General features: G+C 38.6%; 1 protein-coding gene and 1 non-coding gene across 7 annotated transcripts; both read left to right on the plus strand.

Moving 5' to 3' along the window:
- Nucleotides 1–125: 125 nt before the first annotated feature.
- SLC4A1AP (solute carrier family 4 member 1 adaptor protein) lies at nt 126–22136 on the plus strand. Of its 6 annotated transcripts, none has more exons than XM_065928850.1 (15): nt 126–940; nt 1172–1367; nt 3171–3293; nt 4136–4196; nt 4520–4659; nt 9827–9987; nt 11078–11147; nt 11524–11710; nt 15000–15111; nt 15787–16024; nt 17815–17901; nt 18566–18633; nt 19383–19502; nt 20168–20237; nt 21799–22136. In XM_065928850.1, the coding sequence occupies exons 1-15, from the start codon at nt 281–283 to the stop codon at nt 21846–21848; spliced, it is 2343 nt and encodes a 780-aa protein (XP_065784922.1). In that variant the 5' UTR covers nt 126–280; the 3' UTR covers nt 21849–22136. The 6 variants fall into 6 exon arrangements, with proteins under 6 accessions (XP_065784922.1, XP_065784923.1, XP_065784924.1 ...); XM_065928851.1 differs by having other exon boundaries at nt 19455–19502; XM_065928852.1 differs by lacking the exon at nt 19383–19502.
- On the plus strand, nt 12006–12112 carry LOC136165654 (U6 spliceosomal RNA). Its single transcript, XR_010662658.1, has one exon. It is a non-coding gene; the product is annotated as a U6 spliceosomal RNA (small nuclear RNA).
- Nucleotides 22137–22614: the final 478 nt, after the last annotated feature.

Raw genomic sequence — 22614 nt, forward strand, 5'->3', positions numbered from 1 at the left:
ATCAGGCTCTGCTGCAGGAAGTCATTACGACCCGGTTGCAACCTCTAAAGATGTCCCCATTCTGAGAGTACCTGGACCGCCTTTTTCTGTTTTCCTCTTACTACAACTTCCAGGGATAACTCGATTCTTCATAAAGCTCTGGGTCGTAAAGAATCAACTCCACTATCGCTGCTAGAGAAGCGCTGGGGGGCTGGAGAGAGGGAGACGTGGAGAGGAATGTAGAGACCCGAGGAGGGTGAGGTTTCCCAGGGACAGATTTTGAGGCTGCTCCCGATTGAGGATGGCTGATAGTCCCTCTCAGTCCCAGCCGCTGCCTTCGCCTGAACTCAATGACGACTTCAAGAAGCCAGCCCTGCCGGTGCCCCCGGCGGCGCAGAGTAAGGCCCAGGCCAACAATCCTCCAAACCCGGAGGAGGTGAAGGAAAGGCCCACGGCGCTGCCGGACTCTGATTCCGGGGATCCTGATGTCCCGCCGGCCCTGCCGGACAGCGGGGAGACTAGGGGTCCAGCGGAGGAGCAGCCGCGGCCCCACACGGCGGCTCCTTCCCCTGGCGGCCCGGCCCGGACGCCCCCTTACCGAGAGCCGCCGTGGGGCGGTCCCACCACGGCCCCCTACAGCCTCGAGACACTAAAAGGAGGCACCATCCTGGGCACCCGGAACTTGAAAGGACTGAGTTGCTGCCTTTTCGGGAGGCTGCCTAGCTGTGACGTGTGCCTGGAGCATCCTTCGGTGTCTCGCTACCACGCCGTGCTGCAGCACAGGGTGTCCGGCTTCGATGCAGAAGGCGACGGCCACGGGCCTGGCTTCTATCTCTACGATTTGGGAAGCACCCACGGCACTTTCCTTAACAAAACCCGCATCCCACCCCGCACCTATTGTCGGGTCCACGTCGGACATGTTCTTCGGTTTGGAGGCAGCACCCGGCTCTTTCTTCTTCAGGTAAGTAGAAAACCCTAGAATTGAAATCTCTAGAATTGAAAAAAACCCTACAATTGAAATCACCCGGCTGCGTTCCTGAGCTCCTTGTTTTCCCTGAGAAAGGAGATTGTCCTTTATGAAAGTGCGGGAATATGGCTCCTCATCTCCAGACGTCTGTACGCATTGCTTTGTTTCTGAAAGTGACTTTAGCCATCCTAAACTCTAAAAGAATTCTTTCGCTTGATTCTTCAGGGACCAGAGGAAGATCGAGAGGCAGAATCCGAGTTGACAGTAACGCAACTGAAGGAATTGCGCAAGCAGCAACAAATGATGTTGGAAAAGAAGATGCTGGGAGAAGACTCAGATGAAGAATTGGAAATGGATACTGCTGAAAGAAAGAGAAATACTAGTAGTCAGGACGATGAAATGGGCTGCACCTGGGGAATGGGTAAGGCATTAAAACTGCTGCCAGAGGTTAATAAATTCGTTTCTATTGGTACAGTTAATTTTTAAAAATCATACAGCTTTCGTGACTCTTTGAGAAAGATGGGGCAAATACAGTTTGCACATAGATAACCAAAACTTAGATTTATTAACTTTTCTGATGCCAAAAAACTGAATTATGGGCCCAATTGATTTATCTTCTTGTGTTTTACATTGCACTCCCTTGTTCAAAAGTCTTAGCATATGGAGAAGGAAATGGCAACCCACTCCAGTGTTCTTGCCTGGAGAATCCCAGGGCCAGGGGAGCCTGGTGGACTGCCGTCCCTGGGGTCGCACAGAGTTGGACACAACTGAAGTAACTTAGCAGCAGCAGCAGCTTTTGTTCTATCGTGTACAGAAAACAGTAATGGCATCATTGAATATTTTTTTCAGAACCATATGTCTGTAACATTAATACTTCCTTTTAAGACAAATATAAATTCAAAAGATTTTATTTAGAGAAACTGTTCTAACTAAAATTGTTTTCCTTCACGCTAAGTTAATATTTAGATTCATAATTGTTGAGAGAAAAGAATTCATTGTAAAATAATGCCAACCTATATAATGCTGTAATAAATTATTTTATACTTAAAAAAAGTCTTAGCATATAGTTTAACAATTAAAATTTATTTCATTAATTAAGTACTGACTATCGCTAGAGGGAGTGAAACTACAATCAAATAAAATGGAATGTTATCTAATATAGGAGTTCTGTCAAATTTTTTGTCCTTTGTGTAAACACCCTGAAGTGTGAAACAGCTAATCGGAGGGATAAATTGAATTTTCTGTAACACCAGACATTTTGGCGGATAGGTATTCAGGGGTGGAGTCTGAAAAGCTGGATGACCTTAACTGTGTTGTGGGGAAGACAGATAAATCTTATGAAATTACTTGTGGTAAGTGCCAAACAAAAGCTGGAAACCACTAGTATGCTGGAGTGAGGGTTCAGAGAAGGGAGCAGCCCCTGACACCTAGGCCTGCACTATCCAGTATGGTCATCATCAGCCACACTGGGCACTTACGGGGTGGCTAGTCCAAACTCACAAGTGCCGTAAAGGTAAGATACACACTGGGTTTCAAAGACTTAGTGTGAAAAAAGAATGTAAAATATTTATAATGCTTTTATTTTGATTACATGGTAATTTCACCTGTTTCTCTTACGTTTTTAATGCAGCTACTAGAAAATGTAAGATTGCATATAAGGATTTCATTATAATGCCTGTTGGGTAGCACTGACAGAACTTTGGGACAGTGTATTAGTTTATAAACAGAAGGGTTTTAAGCTGGAACTTGAAGGAAAGGAAAAGAAGCCCTTAGGAAACTGAGCTTTGGGACGGTGTCCAGGGGAGGGATTGATGATTTTTAAGGAAGTACTGAGTAGATCAGTCTGTTGGTGGACATGATAAGTATTTGGAAATTATATTGAAGACAAAGTATAAGACCTGGCTGTGAGAGAATGAAAATGTGGGACTGAGGAGTTTAGATTTTTCTTTTTTTTACATAGAGAATGTGGTAGGCAGTCTTGCTTTTAAAATACATATAGTGATGGAGAAAAAAATAAGGTGCCATGAAAACAAGTTTTAACTTGTCACCCAATGTAGAAACCCGAAGATGTTCAGGCTGATGGTTTTGTGCTTGTTCTTCCCCACCCCCACCTTTCTTTTCATCGCTGGTAACTGTATCTTTGTGCAGCCTAAAAGGATAGTGAGTGCCATTCAGATAGTCTCTTATGTCTGATTGGCATTGCTTTCTTTCTTGTATCCTGTAGGAGAAGACGCTGTAGAGGATGAGGCTGAAGAGAACCCCATTGTCTTAGAGTTTCAACAGGAAAGAGAGGCTTTTTATATAAAGGATCCAAAAAAGGCTCTCCAAGGCTTTTTTGACCGAGAAGGTATGTATACAGATTCTGACCCTGCTGGTAAAAATGTATCCACAAGAGGGTGCTTTTCTAGATCTTCAAGTACTTAGAAATGCTGTATTTTATCTAATGTCCTCCTTGTTCAGTTCTTGCCTGTGTGGTCAGTTGCTTCAGATTTGTTTTGGAAATTGTAAAAATTCTGTTAGTCTTTTTTCACATCTTGGAAAAAGGAAGTACTTTTTTCCAACTCATCTCGTCCTTCTCAGAAGATACAGAATAGGGGTGGTTGGGAGACTGACCCAATTTATTACAATTTCATTGTTTCTAATTCCCCTGATCTTTTGTCATTCTTAACATGGATTTACACTTTATGTGATTTAAAGAATGTTTCCATTAAAAAAATAATTAAAGCTGGAATAAAGCCTTTGAGATAATAATTACAAAAAGAATGTTTCTGCAGAGAATTGTTTCAGTGGATATGCTTTTAGAGAACATTTATATGTATGTGTGTGTATGAATATAAATATATACATATAACTGTTCGCATTCTTAATAGTTACACTTCTAAAAACTAAGCAACTGTGACAAATTAACATCAAGTCTGCAACTTACAAGTGTGAGAGCTTCAATTTAGTGGACAAACCTGTGTGTGGAGACTCGATTGTTTTGAGTTTGTAGTTCTCTGTCTCAAGCTCGTCTTAATTTTATTATCAGATAATAATTCCTAGGAATAGGAAGTGAAATGCTTTGAAATTTAGTGTTCAATGTGGTTTGAGACTTTGTATTCTTATTCAGCCTCTGCTCTCTTTTCCCTTTGTATCAACTGGCAATTTTCAGATGCTATTAAAATTGTTTTGCCTTTCTTCCTTCCACAGGCGAAGAATTAGAATATGAATTTGATGAACAGGGTCATAGCACTTGGCTCTGCAGGGTGAGGTATGTTCTTTTCTCAGTAACATCCATTTCTGGAAAGTGGCTAATTTCAAGTTTAATTTATGGTTACAACAACCCAAAGGGCAGTTTTAGTCTTTTTTGAGACTATGCGTGAATTTGGGGATTGATAGTAACACATTGGGGTTATAGAGGGATGGGTAAAAGGTGTAAGGAAAAGAATTGAAATTCACCGTTGGCAAGATAGAACAAAATGAACTGAGATTAAAAAGCTATCTCAAAAATATGACTGTTATCATAAAATATTAATGTTTTTCATGAGACTTGGAGCTTAGTTCTGTGCTTAAATCCCTCCCATACCAATGCAGATTACCTGTGGATGATTCAACTGGAAAACAGCTAGTGGCAGAGGCCATTCACTCAGGAAAGAAAAAAGAAGCAATGATTCAGTGTTCACTGGAAGCTTGTCGAATCCTCGATACTTTGGGATTGCTGCGGCAGGAGGCGGGTGAGTATGCGGGGACTCTTTTTCCATTTTTAAAAAAAGATGGATAGAAGGAAGGAAAATTTAACACATAAAGTAATAAAACCTCTTTTTAGGGGAAAAATGTAAATTGTACAGAATTCTATGAAATGAGAAGAAAAATATTCTCTATGTCTTTAACCAAAACTAACCTTTGTTTTGGAGAAGGAAGTGGCAACCCACTCCAGTACTCTTGCCTGGAGAATTCTGTGGACAGAGGAGCCTGGTGGGCTGCTGTCTATGGGGTTGCACAGAGTCGGACATGACTGAAGCGACTTGGCGGCAGCAGCAATAGCAATCTTTTTTTATTTATATTCTCCCAGACATTACCTTTAGACGTGTTCAGAACTAAAACCTTTAACAAAATACAAACACTCATAGCAAATGCATTTATGTTTATACTCTTGTGACTTTAAAAAAATTTTATTTATTTTTGGCTGCACTGGGCCTTTGTTGCTATGTGTGGGCTTTCTCTAGTTGCAGACAGTAGGGGCTACTCTCTGGTTACAGTGTGCGGGCGTCTCATTGCGGTGGCTTCTCTTTTTTGCAGAGCACCGGCTATACACTGCTGGCTCAGTAGTTATGGCACATGGGCTTAGTTGCTCCATGGCATGTGGGATCTTTCAGGACCAGGGATCAAACCGGTGTCCCCTGCATTGCAAGGCAGATTCTTAACCACTGGACCCCCAGGGAAGCCCCTTTTGTGACTTTTTAACATAAGAATGTATCATGGATAATTTTTATATCATTGTGTTAAATTTACCTTATTTTGGTAATTTATCATTGCATTAAATTTACCTTATTTTTTAAAAAACTGGGTAATTTTTTTTTATTCTGAAGTTACTTTTTATTATTGCAAAGTAATTACATATACTTTAAAACTACCAAAGTCTTATAACAGAATATACCTGTTCTTGTCCTGCCCGTCTCCAGTCTTCGACTCTATAAGGTCTTTAACTCTTTCAATTATTTCTTCTAGCATTTAAATATATCCATATGTCTAATCCAATATCTTATAATAACCTGTAAGGGAATATAACCTGCAAAACAAAAATGAATTACTATGCTGTATACCTAAAACTAATGCAGTATTATAAATCAGCTATACTTCAATTTTAAAAAGTTTAAAAGATTTCATATTTCTAAAAAACATGAGCATGCTATTATATTTTTAGTCATGTAAATATTGACTATAACAAGTATTTAATGTTTATAAAGTTATGTTTATGCAAATATTAATCACAATTGAGCAGTTTTATTTTGTTGTTTTTCCTGGAGTTAATAATTGTGTTTGTGTGTCATGTGTTTGATTTTTTTGGTACCTCTTTCTCATTCTTCCCACACATTTCAATAACCTTCTAGTGTGTTTTTCCATATGGTCAATTACATTAAGTAATTTATCAGTCCTGATTTTTGGGGAGACATTTCTCCTGAAGAGCACTCTTCTTTTAAGGATGCCTGCTGCAGAACAGTAATCTAGGGCTTCATTTGCTATCTTCTTTGAGATTTGCTTTCATTTTCTCTAGGGTTGGATTTTCTGTTTCATGATTCTCATATTTCTTGGTTTATTCATTTGTTTTAGTGAAACACATCTTTCTGTAGTTTTGGCAGGTTAGGAAGCTGGTACCAACAATAACGGCATGGATGGTAATAATCTTCAGTGGAGTTCACATGTTTCATTTTTCTTGCTCTATTGTTTTGATGGACATCCTCTAGTAGATTCCTAAGAAAGGACAGATAGCAAGTCCACTTTATTAAACTCTCCACTCTCAACATAAAATTATTCTGACTTTACTTTTGGTTAATAGTTTGGCTAGGAATAGAACTCTAAATTGGAAGTAATTTTCCTTCACAACTTGAAGGGCATTGCTCTTATATGACATCCAGTACTGCTATTGAAGTCCTAAACTATTCAGGTTACTGATCTATCATATGTTATCTTTTTTCCCCTCCTCTCACTAGAAGTTTGTAGGAGTTTCTCTTTGTTCTTAAAGTTCTGAAACTTAACTATGATGTACCTTTCTGTGGGTTTATTTTTATCCATTTCCCTGGGTACTTGTTGGATCTGTTTGACCTGGAAATCTGGACAGTTCAGGAACATTTTAGGAATTGTGCCATTCCCTCATTTTATCTTTCTGTTTTTTCTGTTCTCCGAAATTTTGCTTGTTAGATAGTGAACCTCTTGGGCTGGTTGTCTATGTTTCTTTATTCCCTTCTCTATCCTGTTTCTGTGTCTCTTTTTGGGATATTTCTATATTTGGGATATTTCTTTCTGGGATATTTCTGTAACTTTCTTTTTGTATTTTGCTATCAAGATTTCAATTTCCATAGCTCATTTTGTTCTTTGGATATTCATTTTTAAAACGTAATATGCCATTGTTGTTCATGGATTATTAACATATCACCTCTCTGCTAATCTCTTTTCTCCAGGTTGTTTTTTCTGTTTATTTGATGTCTATCCTGCATGGTAGAGGTCTTTCTCAGGTGTCATGTAGTTCTTAGTTGTAAAAACTACTTAGGGACAAAAAAGGTGATGAGCAGCTTGGAATATATAGATGGGGCTATTTAAGTTTGAGGAACACTATAGAAGGATGTGGGTGGGCATTTTGCAGGGGAGCTCCTCATGTAAGTATCTTTAGATTTTCCTTTTTCTGCTGGCAAGATTCCCCAAAGAGTACTCCTCAGTCTCCTGCATGAAGGGAGAGGACTGGCTGCCAGCATTCCTGGACCTATGTGGTAGAGATAGCTAAGAATGTTCTTAACATTTAGCCATTTTCAGGACAGTGCTAGTTTTTGAACACAGTACCTATGCCCTCAACTATACTAGTCAGTCCATAGTTCAAAGACTTCCTATCTTAAACTCTGGGTTTTTCCTGGGGATGGGAAGGAGGTGAGTAGGTGGGGTGGATGATCTGTTTCTCCGTCAGCTTTTACTTAGGCCTCTCTATTTTGTCACTGCTCTCCAGCCCCAGTTCTAGATCCTTTTATGGATTCTGTAGTATAATCAGATCAGTTCTGTCTTTCCCCCCTGTTGGGTTAGGATCCTTTTTTTTTTTTTTTTTAGTTTTGCTAAGTTAGTTTCCACTCATCTGTCTGCTTTCTAATTTCCAAAATTTTGGTGTTGTTGCTGTCCCCATTCCTATTCGTCCTGTCTTTGTAGATTAGTGTTTTTTAAAAAAAGATCTCTTTGGTGCAGTCTTAGTGGGGTGTGGGGAGAGAATGAAGTTAGATATGTGTGTTCAGTATACCATCTCAACTTGGAAATTACCAGGCTTATTATTAATAAGGACTGTTTTGTTTGCAAATAATAGAAACCTAATGAAAACTCACATGGGGAAAAGGTTATTGGCTGCAGAAGCTGGAAAGAGTAGCTCACAGGATTGAAGAAAGAACTGCATGAACCAGGACTACAAGTTCTGGAAGCAAAACTTAGTGCTGTGAAACCAGGACTCGGTATTCTGAGGACACATGCAACCTGTATATGTGTATCTATATTTCTGTCTCATGAGTGCATGGTTTTATTTTGCAGAGATTCTAACCCCATAAGGAAAAGCTGGATGCTTACAGCCTGTCTGTAATAACCTCATTGGAAAGAGAGCCTCTTTTTCTCCTATATCTAAATATAACTCTGGGGGAAAGATTCTCGTGAATCTGGTGTGGTCACATGACTATACCTAATCTAGATGGAATGGGAGAAGAATTTTCTAGAGAAAAGAGGGCACTTTTACCACACCCAGGGGAGTAAGACGACATAGGATAGATAGAAACGTAATGGCTACCATAGTTCCCTGCTGATGGACTTTCTAGATTTTCATTGTTACAATGTTGCATTGATAAATATGGTATAAATTCCTTATAAATAGAATTGCTGGATTAATTGCATCTTTAATGTTGATGGATGTTGTAAGAGTGACCATCAAAAACATTGTGTCAGTGTGCATTCCCACCAACTGTTGGAGAGTCATTTCCCCATATCCTTACCAAGTGAAAGTGTCAGTCGCTCAGTGGTGTTTGACTGTTTGTGACCTGGTGGACTGTAGCCCACCAGGTTCCTCTGTCCATGGGATTCTCCACGCAGGAATACTGGAGCAGGTTGCCATTTCCTTAGATATTATTAATCTTTGTATGTTCTTTCTAGTCTAATATATGCTTCCCTTGTGACTCAGCTGGTAAAGAGTCTGCCTGCAATGTGGGAGATCTGGGTTCAATCCCTGGGTTGGGAAGATCCCCTGGAGAAGGGAAAGGCTACCGACTCCAGTGTTGTGGCCTGGAGAATTCCATGGGCTGTATAGTCCATGGGCTTGTGAAGAGTTGGACACAACTGAGTGACTTTCACTTTCAGTCTAATATATATGAAGTGGTATCTCATTATTTTAGTTGGTGTTTTTTAATTATTAAAAAATGTTTGACATCTTTGTAAATGTTTGTTGACCATTTGTATTTCTTTTCTGTGAACTGCTTTGTCTATTTTTAAGTTTTTCTTTTGGATTATTGGCCCTTTCCTCATTGATTTTTTTCCTTTTTCACTAGTTGATTTTTGAGAGCTTTTGCTCATTAAATAAATTAGCTCTTCCTTTGTTTTAACTTTTTTATTGTGGTAAAACATACATATCCTAATTTACCTTTGTAGGCATTTTTATGTATACAGTTCGGTGGCATTAAATGCATTCATGTTGTGTAACCATCACTACTATCCATCGCAGAACTTTTTCTTCATCTCATACTGAAACCTTGTGCCCATTAAATAGTAACTTCCTATTCTTCCTCCCTCCAGCACCTGGTAACCAGTGTTCCACTTTGTCTTTATGAATTTGACTAGTTTATGTATCTCGTGTAAGTGGAATCATGCAATATGTGTCCTTTTGTGTCTGGTTCATCTTGTTTTTAATAATGTCTCCAAGGTTTTCTCATTTAAATGTCGCTATGTCATGTTGGATCTTTTGAGACCCCCATGGACTGTAGCCCTCTAGGCTTCTCTGTCCATGGGATTTTCTGAGCATGAATACTGCCCTTTGTTTTTATATGTATTTTGGCAGGTTGTTGAGTCCTCTCTTTTAATAATTGGTGGTGGTATTTTAAGCTGCTTGCCTACTTGCCTTCTTTCTTTTTATTTTATTTTTCTAATTTTATTGTTTATTTTATCTACCTCTAGTATCTCGGAAAAGGAAAGCCAAGAACTGGGAAGATGAAGACTTTTATGACAGTGATGATGACACATTTCTTGATCGGACTGGTCTGGTTGAAAAGAAGCGTCTGAATCGAATGAAGAAGGCTGGGAAGATTGATGAGAAGCCAGAGACCTTTGAATCACTGGCAAGTTTTAGTTATAGAAGTAGCTGTGGTAGTATTATAAATAATGTATTACTTATGTTTGTTTTTTAATTTTTAAAGCAGTAGCATTGAAATCTGGTAGTGAAGTGTAATTTTTGTGATCTGTAAGTTTGATGGTAATAAACAACCATCTAGTCTTATCCAAGTTGGAAAAAAGTTTGGCTTGTTGCTAGAAGCTGCATCTACCTCTAGGTGGGTAGTGATCCATTAATGAGCATTCTTTGGATATGATCTTACCATATCTTTGGATATGATCTTTTGAAAAAGAAAAGGAAAAAGTTCCAAATAGTGACGTTCTGAGGTGCAATTGACCTTGGCTTTTGGTAGTCAAGAATTGTGAAAGGAATTTTTGAGGAGTAATAGTTCCGGTAATATAGGCACACCTCAAAGACATTGTGGATTCAATTCCAGACCACTGCAATAAAGTGAATATTGTAATAAAGTGAGTCACATGAATTTTTTGGTTTCCTGGTGCATATAAAAGGTATATTCACACTATACTGTAGTCTCTTAAGTGTGCAGTAGTACTATTTCTAAAAATATATATATATTTTAAAAATACTTTATTGCTAAAAAATGCTAACCATCATTCTATCAATGCAGAGTTGTGACAAATCTCTAATTTACAATATCTGCAAGTTGCAAGTAAAGTGAAGCTCCATAAAATGAGCTATGCCTATAGTCTTAAACAGTGTGTCCTTCATGAAATTATCATAAGATGGCCTGCATTTTCACTATATTAATTAGTAGTCAGAGTTTAAAACATTACTTAGTGTCTAGCTTTTTGATTCATCAATGAAAACAAATGCCTTGGGTTCTTTTGAGTAAAATAAAGTCTGTGTTTTGTACATTCTTTCTATTTAATTCTTGGTTCTTTAATTCAGAAATAAATTCAATTAGAATTAGATAAATGAAAAATGTTAACTCCATGAGGAGCAGATTTAAATGCTCTTCTGAATTAATCCTCTTAAAACTTGTCACAATAATGAAAATAAGAGGAAGAAGAAAAGGAAAGCTACCATATTTTGAAAGATATAAAACATATGCTAACCCTGGTAATTTGGTGTTGTAGGTTGCGAAGTTAAATGATGCCGAAAAGGAACTCTCTGAAATTTCTGAGAGACTGAAAGCCTCCAGCAAAGGTAAGGGAGTGACTCATTAAACAAATATTTATTGAGTGTCTACTGTGTGTAGTGCATTTTGCTAGGTACTAAGGCTGTATTGGTTAGTAAGATATAACAGATATGGAGCCTTTCTAAGGAGCAACATATAATTTGAGAACTACAAAGAATATTATAAATTATTTGTTTCAACCTTTTTATTTAATAGATGAGGAGAATGAAGCCCGTTGAGGCACAGTGACATTCTAAGATCTGGTACAACCAGTTTCCTTATTCCTAATATCAGTATCGTCCTCTGTCCAGCTTCAAGTTAGTGACTTTTCTATGGAAACTTGGGCCGAATTTTAAAATATTTTCAGCCATCTTTCTGAATACGTATTATCCCTTTCTTGGACAGCTCTGTCAGAGTCACCGTCTCAGGACTCTTTAGATGCATTCATGTCAGAAATGAAGTCAGGGAGTGCATTAGATGGTGTGTCCCGGAAGAAACTTCACCTGAGAACTTTTGAACTGAGAAAAGAACAGCAGAGACTTAAAGGATTGATAAAGATTGTAAAGCCAGCAGAGATTCCAGAACTAAAAAAGTAAGTACGTCTTAATTATACTTGTGAGTTTAAATAAGCATATTTACATAGATATCATTCTGAATTATATCTTTGTTTCTTAGCTAATCACTTTGGACTAGAAATAGAATATAAGAAACTCTTTAAAGCACAAAAGGCAGTGGTTTTGAAATGAGTAAAAAAACATTTCATTTGTGAAATATAAACTGCTACAAGATTTTTAAAGAAAACATACTGATTCCTGTTTCATCGGAGGGCTCTAAATTTTTACTTAATCTTTTAGTGCAGAGTAAACTTCTTTAAAAAGCAGAGACATGGGCTCGCTTCGGCAGCACATATACTAAAATTGGAACAATACAGAGAAGATTAGCATGGCCCCTGCGCAAGGATGACACGCAAATTCGTGAAGCGTTCCATATTAAAAAAAAAAAAAAAAATGCAGAGACATTACTTTGCCAACAAAGGTCCATCTAGTCAAGGCTATGGTTTTTCCAGTAGTCATGTATGGATGTAAGAGTTGGACTATAAAGAAAGCTGAGCACCGAAGAATTGATGCCTTTGAACTGTGGTGTTGGAGGAGACTCTTGAGAGTCCCTTGGACTGCAAGGAGATCCAACCAGTCCATCCTAAAGGAGATCAGTCTTGGGTGTTCATTGGAAGGACTGATGCTGAATCTGAAAGTCCAATACTTTGGCCACCTGATGTGAAGAGCTGACTCATTGGAAAAGACCCTGATGCTGGGAAAGATTGAGGGCAGGAGGAGAAGAGGACGACAGAGGATGAGATGGTTGGATGGCATCACCGACTCAATGGACATGGGTTTGGGTAAACTCCAGCAGTTGGTGATGGATAGGGAGGCCTGGCGTGCTGCAGTGTATGGGGTCGCAGAGTCGGACACGACTGAGCGACTGAACTGAACTGAACTGAAACTTCTTTAAAAAACAACATGCACAAAAGGCTTATTTCCCTAATATATAAGGACCTATCCACCAAAGAGACAAATGGGCAAAGGGTATCAACTGAAAGTCTACTGAAAAAGAAATACAGATAACTCTCAACTATATAAAAAGAGAAATACAATTACTATACTTATAATAAGAAAAATACAAACACTACAATGTATTACCATTTTTATCTATGATTTTAAAACCAGAGATGAAAAGATATGAGTAGATTGTCATTTTAATGCCCATATCTGTCATTCTCAAGAACAAATTGATAACCCTTTACTATATTTAAATACTTTTTTAAAATGGAATCTGTTCCTTTAAGGGGGGAAACAGCACAATCCCCTGAAGTTGATTTTATCAACTTTGGTTTCAGGGCAATTATTGGATACAAGTGATATTTGAATTACATTATTGATAGGTGGTAGATTAGCACTAGAGTTAGACTTTCTAGGTTTCATTCTCAACTCTGTCAATTACTTTTTGGGAATTTTTTTTTTATATACAAAGCATCATTTTGCTTATAAAGTAGATTTGGAGTCTATCAGTAGTTTAGCTTGACAGTTGGTCATAAATTGTACATAAATGTTCTTTTTTTAAAACTCTTTTTTATTTGGAGGATAATTGCTTTAGAGTATACTTTTTGGGAATTTTAAGGCAAGTTATATAACTTCTTTGATCCTTACTTTCCTCTTCTGTAAATTAGAAGAAATGATGTTGCAAAGATTAACTGAAAAGCACTTAACAATGTGCTGGCATATATATATTGTCATCTTGTCATAATTTTTACTGTCGCTGATATACTTAGCAACTATTTGTGGAATTATTTTTGTGGAACAAAGGTAAAAACTCAGGAACCATAGTCCAGAGCAAACAAATTAACAGTGAGTTTCAATTCTAATTCTGTAATCCTTTAATTGCTAAGTCAGCTCTGCGAAGTAGTCGAAACTAGAAGACACACATCAGCTTCCTCCGGAACCTCCCCTCCTGCTGTCTATGTGTCTTCAGAGTTTCTCCTCCCTTTCTTACTTTAGAAAGTAAAGTAAGAAAAAACTGCTTTAAAAAATAAACTTCCTACCTAATTCCATTCCTCCTCCACCCACAAGCAACTCTTGATTCTGGTCCCATCTTCTACTTTTTCATCTCCTTTGGGAGTCTTTGCGTGTCCTCCAGGCCAGCCAAGCTATTTAATGGCGCTGAGAAATACCTGTGTTGCTCTTGCCTTCGCTTTTCTGTGCTTCCTGACGCTTGTGGGGAAGGGATGTGAGGGATGTTTGGCAAAGCAACTTTAAGGGCAGGCAGGCAGGATTTCCTCCGGTGGCCTTCTCAAGGCAGTGGGTCTGTCTCAGTAGAGAAAGGGGGAGAGTACCTCTGAGCAGGGAAGACTAGGTAAAAGAAGGCAGGATTGGAACTGGGGCTTCAGTCGAGCAGAGTAATCAGTTTCTTGTATGAGTCCCTGTGAACCAAGGGTGCCAGTGCTGTCCTTATGTTCCAGAATGCAGGGTTGTCCTCTCGTCATGCAGAGAAAACATAGGGCTTTCTTCCCTCTGTCTCCTCATGCTATCTTGTCATTTCTGCCTACTCTCTGAGTGTCTTGTCAACTCAACTGCTATCCTTTTTGTTCTGCTTTGTTCTTTTTTCCTTGCATCTTTTCTAATTTTTACAGTCTCTTCTTTTTGCTCTTCCTTAGCTTTACCCTCAGGTGCTTAGCTTTTAAAACTATAATCAAAAAAAAAAAAAAAAAACTATAATCAGCCGGTGATAACACTGACAGCTCACCAACTGTGGGGTCTCTCATTAAGTCTTTGTCAGGATATCCTGCCTCCCACCCCCTACACACGTACTTTTTTTTTTTAAACTTCTGTGCTTAGAGCTGTTGTGTGTGGTTATGATAAGTGTGGCCTCCAGGTAAGTAAGGTATTGAATACTTTTCAGAGGTTGGTGGAAAGTAGGGCGCTTTACACCATGGATCCATCTCCTGCCACTTAGTGGGAATGGGTCATGTCTATGTGTCCTGTCATGTTACGAATAAGTAACATACAGGCAGTACCCAGGTCAGTGTCCTTTGTCAGTACCTGTGTACTGTATGTATCGTTTTATGAATGTGAAGTCAGATGGCATGTTGTAATTTAAGCACCTTGTAAATGACTGGACTGCAGTAGCAGCCTCATCTGACCCTTAATAGCTCTGTGTCTGTGTTGTCCATTCAAATTCTGCTGGCCTGAATCCCTCTTCATTGGTGTATGCGTAACTGTTTACTTTATGGAAAGTTTTGTTTCGCCTAAAGTTTCTTTCTCATGGTATTTTTAGATAAAACCTTGGCCTCACTGGGATATATATATATAATTATTCTTTCTTCCTAGAACTGAAAGTCAGGCTACAGATGGAGAAAACAAAGCTAAAAAGCTCACATTGCCTCTCTTTGGTGCCATGAAAGGAGGAAGCAAATTCAAATTAAAAACAGGAACAGTAGGGGTAAGTTGTAGGTCAAGGTCTTAAACTTTTAGCTCTTGAGTTATCCTGAGCGAATTTTTCTCTTTTCTTTTCAAAACTCAGTGACTCATTGCATAGTAATGTGAAAAGAGGCTGTGGACTTGGTATAATCACATCTTTTCCAGGATGTGGTTCTTGGATTTTTCTCTTCAGCCTAGGGTTATCAAGAATTGATGAATCGGGAATTCCCTGTTATTTCAGTGGTTAAGACTGCGCTTCCAGTGCAGGGGGTGTGGGTTCGATCCCTCGTTGTGATCTAATATCCTACATGCTGCTCAGCTGAAAAGAAAAAAGAATTGATGAATTGATTCTTACCAGTTTGCATGTAGCTAATTGATGAATTAGAATACCAGTTTATTAATTTGTGATCAGTGTTGCATTTAAGAAAGGGTCTCCTGTGGGTTTTTTTTGTTTGTTTTTTCCTGGTGGATAGATGTTATAATATTCAGACTCAGCTAACACTTGTTAGTAACATAATCTATACACTTGGTTCTGCTATATGGTTTTTCTTCCTTCATTTAATCCTTCCATGACTTTATGAGACCTTCCCTGGTGGCTCAGATGGTAGAAGATCCCCTGCTAATGCAGGAGACATGAGTTAGATTCTGGTCATACTGTAAAGCTGCTTGTTCATGGATTTTTTTTTTCTCCTCATAGAAGTTACCCCCCAAGCGTCCAGAACTCCCTCCAACTCTAATGAGAATGAAGGATGAGCCTGAAGTAGAGGAGGAGGAAGAGGAGGAGGAAGAGGAAGAGAAGAAAGAAAAGGAGGAGCATGAAAAGAAAACGGAGGCTGGGAGCAGTAGGCTGCAGCAGGAGACAGAGCCAGAAGAAGCAGCGCAGGAGACGAGTCCTCCCATAGACTTCACATGTTCTAAAGAAACAAAAAACCATGGTAATGTCTTCTCTCTCCTTCCTATGCTGTGCAGTGGGCATTTGCATTCATCATGTATAGGTTTGAAAAACCAAAGCCAGTTCTTGCTTATGCATTTTGACTTTGTGACACTTTGTGATAATGTGATACAACTGACTCAAACATACCTTCCTGATCTTTCTTTGATTGCCAGTTATTATTTATTCTCACTGCAAAATAAGGGCAAGTATTTCCAGTGTGTTCCAGAATTACTGAAAGTTGAAAGCTGTGGAATCTGAAACCTCAATGGCTGTGGAACAGTCCTGAGCTGCTGCTTTTCTATGACTGGAGGCCGGTGGAACAGGGTGGATGACGGGGCCTGACGAGGTGGTCTCAGGGAAAGCCTTCCCTTAGTCATTTTTCCCCCACTGAGGCTAAACATAATTGTATCTGCAGCTTGCACTTCTTAGGAAGCATCATACCTCATTCATCTTTTTGCCACAGTACCTGGCCGAGAAACTGGCATGTAGTTTTCACCTACCTCAGCAAAGGGCTAATGAAATATGTAAAAGAAGAAATTGATTGGTTTTTAAATATTAAGTATAATTTCTTCTGCTTATAAAAGGAATATATGTTCATTTTAGAAACTTTGGATCATACATTAAAGTCCAAAGAAGAAAAGAGGAATCTGCTACCCCTAGATATTATTATCTTTTTAGTAGCCCCTTAACCCTTGTCAACTGCAGGGGTTATTTTCCTGCTGGTTTGTTGAACTGCTTTGCAAGATTAAGACTGTAGAGAAAATAGGGAACATTAGGAAAAACAAACAACATCGGCAGTAAGCATGTGTGGAAATGTGTGCATATGGACTTCCAAAACAAACCAGGCATGTCCATGTGAAAACACAGAGCCTGCCTGGTATTTTTAAGTTACTTTCAGCTGTTTTAGGCACAGAAAAGTTACTGTTTCCTCATCTATGAGAAGTAAATCTTTTGTTTTTGCATTTTTCATTGTTATTGGCAAAATGCTTAGCCTTTTCAGAAAAGGCAGTTATACATACTTTTTTAAGCATCTAGTCTTTGATGCATTCATTATAAGGATGATACATAAACAGCATTATAGGGGATCAGTAAGTATTGTGTTTTTTTGTTTGATTGTTTGTCTAAGGGCCCAAAGCAAATGTGTGTTTCTAAAAATAGCCAATTAAAAAATTTGGCTTATAAGATACATTAATTAGTAAATGCAACTGATTAGGGGTTGCTCCAGGCATTCATTTATTTTTTAATTTACTTATTTATAAAACAACATTGGGATCATATTGTACATGCTATTTTATAATCTGTTTTTTCCTATGCCTTAAAAAAATATTCTTTTAAGTGTGGTTTTAATAAGGAGCAAAGTGGTCTATCACATGAATGTGCCATAATTCATTTAATCAACTCTATTTTATTATGCATGTATATTTTTATTAATTTTTGCTATTATAAACATGCTTGTATGTAATAAACCTTGGTGCTCATCTTTGATTATTTTCTTTGAATATATTCCTTGAAGTAGAATTTTTGGTTAAGGAATATGTCCTTTTTTCAGGCTTTCAGTAAGTATTGCTAAAAAGTTTTACTTCAGAGATGGCCAGTTTTTGAAGTAGAAAATTGGTGGTTCTCTGTTAGACATCTGGAGGCACGTTTATCGAAAACCTAATTAAGCTTATTGAAGCTAATGATAGTAAAACTGGATGATTACGTATGTACTTAGCTTTTCTTGCTTTTTTTTCCTTGGGTCCCCACCGCAAATTAAGTTAATACAGTATGCTTTGGTTCTGCATTCTATAGAAAACATGTCTCAACTCAGCCAAGTGGAACAGAATAAAGATTACCAAGAGATTAGTGAAGCAGCTGCATCTTGTCAGGAGCCCTCAGGCAAGTAGAACAGTGACTCCTCTGCTGCTTCTCACACAGGCAGCCAACTGGTGTCAGAGAGGGGATGGGAGCTGAGCTGCGGGGCGCAGACCGGGGGTCGATGCTGCTGCCAGTGCCAGGGACAGAGTTGGAATATATGAGAGGTGTCTGTTTGGTGCCATCTCATTTGTCCTTCTTTTCCTCCTCTGCCTCCTGCGGGTCCCCCAGGAGGTTCTTCCCCAACCTCCAAAGCACCCTAATACCTTCGTTTTCCTTTGGCTCTGCAGAGCCCTCTACAGTTTTACCTCTTCCAGAGTTGAGTATGTGCCTATCATGAGGGTAATTCCAACATTATTAAATTGGTTGAAAGATTGGCCTATTAAAAGGACTGTTTTTTTTTTCCTGGTTTTTTACTGCTTTAACTATAATGATTAAATTGTAAAATAGTAGAGTCACCCCATTTTCCTTTACCTTTTCAAAAGGTGTGATTAAATTCAAGCTTAGGATTTGAAAACTAAGGTTATTAATGAAGGGACAGCTCTCTATGTAGTCTTTACAGTAGTCAGAGATTTTGAGAATTAGATTGTGATGTTTTCTTCAATAATTAGAATACTGTTTAAGGAGGAATTTTTCTTTTTTCTTTTTCTGAAATAGCCATTGCCTCTTTCTTTTTTTCATAAATTAGCATCAGAGAATGAGAATGAGAAAAGCAGAGGTGAATTCAAGAAAAAGAAAGCTCCTGGTCCAGGAAAAGTAAGTATTTTAGTCATAATCTTCACTTCTGAAAGTAAAAATGAATACCTTTGTCATGAGCCATATCCAGAAGAGTGAATCCAGGGGCTGTCTTAGCAGAATTCCCAGATGTCTACTACTATCTCTTCTAGAAATCTGGGCTCTTTTATTTTTATTTTTGAATTTTTATTTTTTTAACCTGTGGTGGAAATCTTTGTATTAACATATTCAGTGCACTGAGAGCTTCCTGCTGTGTGAAGTGAAGTGAAATAAAAGTTGCTCAGTCATGTCTGACTCTTTGTGACCCCATAGACTGTCTATGGACTTCTCCAGGCCAGAATACTGGAGTGGAAAGCATTTCCCTTCTCCAGGGGATCTTCCCAACCCAGGGATTGAACCCAGATCTCCCGCATTGCAGGTGGATTCTTTACCAGCTGAGCCACAAGGGAAACCCAAGAACACTGGAGTGGGTAGCCTATCCCTTCTCTGGGGATCTTCCCGACCCAGGAATTGAACCAGGGTCTCCTGCATTGCGGGTGGATTCTTTACCAACTGGGCTATCAGGGAAGCCCTCCTACTGTGTGGGTGTACTCTATTGAACCAGTTCCCTACTGATGGACACTTGGGTTCTTTCTAGTCTTTTATTATAACAGTGCTATAGTGAATAACCTTAATGTATATATAATTGTGTTAGGATAATGTAAGTTCCCAGAAGTGGAATTGCTAGGTTGTGTCGGGAGGTCCACCCTCAGGCTGGGTAATTTCACAAGAGGCCTCACAGGACCCAGCATGTAATGGAACTCACAACTGTGGTGTATTACATCATTCACATGGATACTAAGCACAACCAGCAAAGAGAAAAGGCACGTGGAGTGAAGTCTGGGAACCAGGTACAAACTTCTCAGGGTCCTTTTCCAGTGCAGCCACATAGGCTGTGCTTGCTTCCCTTCACAACAAGTGACAACTTGTGAAACCAGAGAGGCTCATTAGAGACTCAGTCCCCGGGATTAGTTCTGGGGACTGATCACATAGCAATCCTGCCTGGCATCTACCCAAATTCCATTGTCCTAGAAGGAAAGCAGGTGTTCAGCATAAACCACATTGTTTTTCTAGTTTTGGCTCAGTGGGCCACTCTTGTCAGGTAGGGTAGTGGGAACCCTCCTGAAATCCAAGTTCCCAGATGCCAGCCAACAAGTCTTTCACACAGGCCCTTCAAAGGGTAACAGTTAGGTTTCTTTGTGAACTTTTTTGCACCTGGATCAAAAGGCAGATGTCAAATTTTCCTCTCTGCGGTTATATCATTTAGAACTCACACCTGCAATGACTGCCTCTTTTAGAAAAAATGCCACTCTCACTGGCTGAAAATAAGCTTGTTGAAACTTTATGGGGAAAAAAAAATCAAGATTCAGAGAGAGAGTGATCCCCCATTTTTGGTTACTTATGTCAAGATCATTAGTGGAAACTGTTCTCTCAATTTTTGTTTGCTAACAAAGATAGGGACAGTGGTTCTTAGAGTTAAAATTCATTTGAATAAAATAACATCTTTTCTTTGCAGGTTCCACTGATACTTTCCTCCAAATATCCAGAAGATGACCCAGATTATTGTGTGTGGGTCCCACCTGAAGGTAGATGGTTTTTACTTTTCTTTTACTCTTAAGATTTATTTATTTAAGGTTTCAAATACGTAATATGTACTGAAGTATAAGAACTTTACAAGAGTATATAGTAGAAAAGTCTCCCATCTGGAGGAACAGGTAGATATTTGATGATACTAGGAAATTATTGTCAATTTTTTTGAAAGTATGAGTGATACTGAGTTTTTTTTTTAGAGAAAGTCCTTATCTTCCAGGAATATTGTATTGTATAGAGGTGTTTGCAGATGAAATGATAGCTGGGACTTGCTTAAAATAATCCCGTGGTGGAGGATGAGGAAAGATAGAGGAGGGGCAATAAAGCAGGATGCCACATACTGATCATTGTTGAAGCTGAGTTCTAGGTACATGGAAGTTCATTATATTTTCTCTTTACTTTTACGTATGTTTTAAATCTTCTGTAAAGTGGTGCAAAAAAAAAAAGTTTTCTAGCTGTGCTTAAGCTACTCAGTTTTTTTTCTTTAAAGACAACCAAATATCAGTTTCTTATCACTTCTTATATGCATTATATAAAATGCCTTTGAAAGCAATAAAATTTCATTACTTTTTTTTTTACGTAAATGAAAATATATCCTATACCTTACTGTTTTGCACTTAATAGTATATGGAAATCCTTCCATAGCTGTTTACAGATTTCTTTTCTTTTTTTTATGGTAACATAGTTCTTTTTTATGGTATGGATATATCTTTACGTATTTAACCAGTTCTCTCAGTGTATATTTGCTGTGTTTCCAGTCTTGTGCCATTACAAACAAGTCTACAATAAGTAATTTCTAATAAGTATAATTTTGCAAGTGTAGATGTGCACTTGTAGAAAACACATTCATAAAAGTCAACATGGTGGAGCAGAGGCTATGAACATTTTTAAGATAGTATAAATTGCATTCTGTAGGGATTGTACTAGTTTATGTTCATACATACACCCTTAAGGCAATATAGGGCTTCCCTGATAGCTTAGTTGGTAAAGAATCCTGCAATAAAGGAGACCCCGGTTCGATTCCTGGGTTGGGAAGATCCTCTGGAGAAGGGATAGGCTACCCACTCCAGTATTCTTGGGCTTCCCTTGTGGCTCAGCTGGTAAAGAATCCACCTGCAATGCGGGAGACCTGGATTCGATCCCTGGGTTGGGAAGATCCCTTGGTAATGGGTAAAGGCTACCCATTCAAGTATTCTGGCCTGGAGAATTCCGTGGACTGTATAGTCCATGGAGTCCTAAAGAGTTGGACATGACTCAGTGACTTTCACTTATGGCAATATATGAGATACTTGTTTCTCCATGTACTTACCACAAATTGCTTTTTCTGTGGATTGGGTTTCTAATATGTTAGCAATTAATAGAAATGTAGGTACTAAAATGCTTGCTTTTTATTTGCTAGTAAATGTTAGAGTAGTGGTGAAAAGACTGTAGTTTGAAATTATATACAAAAGTCATGTTTGTTTTACTTTTTGGCCCACTGATGACTGGATATCTTTTCCCTCCTGACTTGGAAATGTGAATATCTATTTTTCTTTGTTTCTTTTTATGCTGATATAGGCCAAAGTGGAGATGGCAGGACCCATCTTAATGACAAGTATGGGTATTGATTGCTTCTGAATCTTAAAGGAAGACCTTGTGGACCATGTGACATGGAGTATTTAGGATAATATATCAAGTTGAATGTCCGGAGAAGGAATTCAGATGCTCATTTGTAAAATCTGGTGACTGGCATTTTCTTCTGTACTCCTAGCTTCCTAAATTTACCTACCTATCTGATTCTCTTGAATTTGATATTTATGTTTAAAAGTGTTTGTGTATGTATGTAAAAAGGAACCATATATTTTGAGAATTAGTAAAGTGAGAGACATGAGTCTATTAAAGTAAGAAACTGAAAATGTCTCATGTTTATTTAAGGCCACAATGTCTTTCTTAAGCTTTAGGGACTATAGTTTTACTGAGCAATAGGATACTTTTGTCAGATGGGCTCTAGGATTCACTGATAATTGCCTCCTCAAGTAAGTGCCGAAATAGGAGGTCATGCCAGGGCATAACCCTGAGTTCTGTGTCATTCTTGGAACTAAGAACAGATACACAGTGGGGTTTTCCTACTCCCTCCCACTGTAAGCTTCCTGCCAAGTTTGAGGACAAACCCTGGCCTACCAGGACACAGTTCAGGAACATATAACACACCTCATGCACTCAGGCACCAATGCTGATAGAAACTCAGCCCTTTGAGTATCCTGGATTCTGACCAATTAGGTTAGTCACTCCTCCTGTGGAAAGGTGCAAATAAGGTCACAGAATGAAAAGCTGGATGTCTTCTGCCCACTGTGGGGCTTCTCACCTCTGTAATGAGGGGAATCAAAGTTCCTT

Source organism: Muntiacus reevesi, chromosome 3 (assembly GCF_963930625.1).
Source record: "Muntiacus reevesi chromosome 3, mMunRee1.1, whole genome shotgun sequence".
Lineage (NCBI taxonomy): Eukaryota > Metazoa > Chordata > Mammalia > Artiodactyla > Cervidae > Muntiacus > Muntiacus reevesi.

Excerpts from the sequence above, each read along its gene's own strand:
- SLC4A1AP (XM_065928850.1), top strand. The coding sequence starts at position 281 with ATGGCTGATAGTCCCTCTCAGTCCCAGCCGCTGCCTTCGCCTGAACTC. Across the intron at positions 4,197-4,519 it reads ACTTGGCTCTGCAGGGTGAG|ATTACCTGTGGATGATTCAA; the intron begins GTATGTTCTTTT and ends ATACCAATGCAG. Across the intron at positions 11,711-14,999 it reads GAGATTCCAGAACTAAAAAA|AACTGAAAGTCAGGCTACAG; the intron begins GTAAGTACGTCT and ends CTTTCTTCCTAG.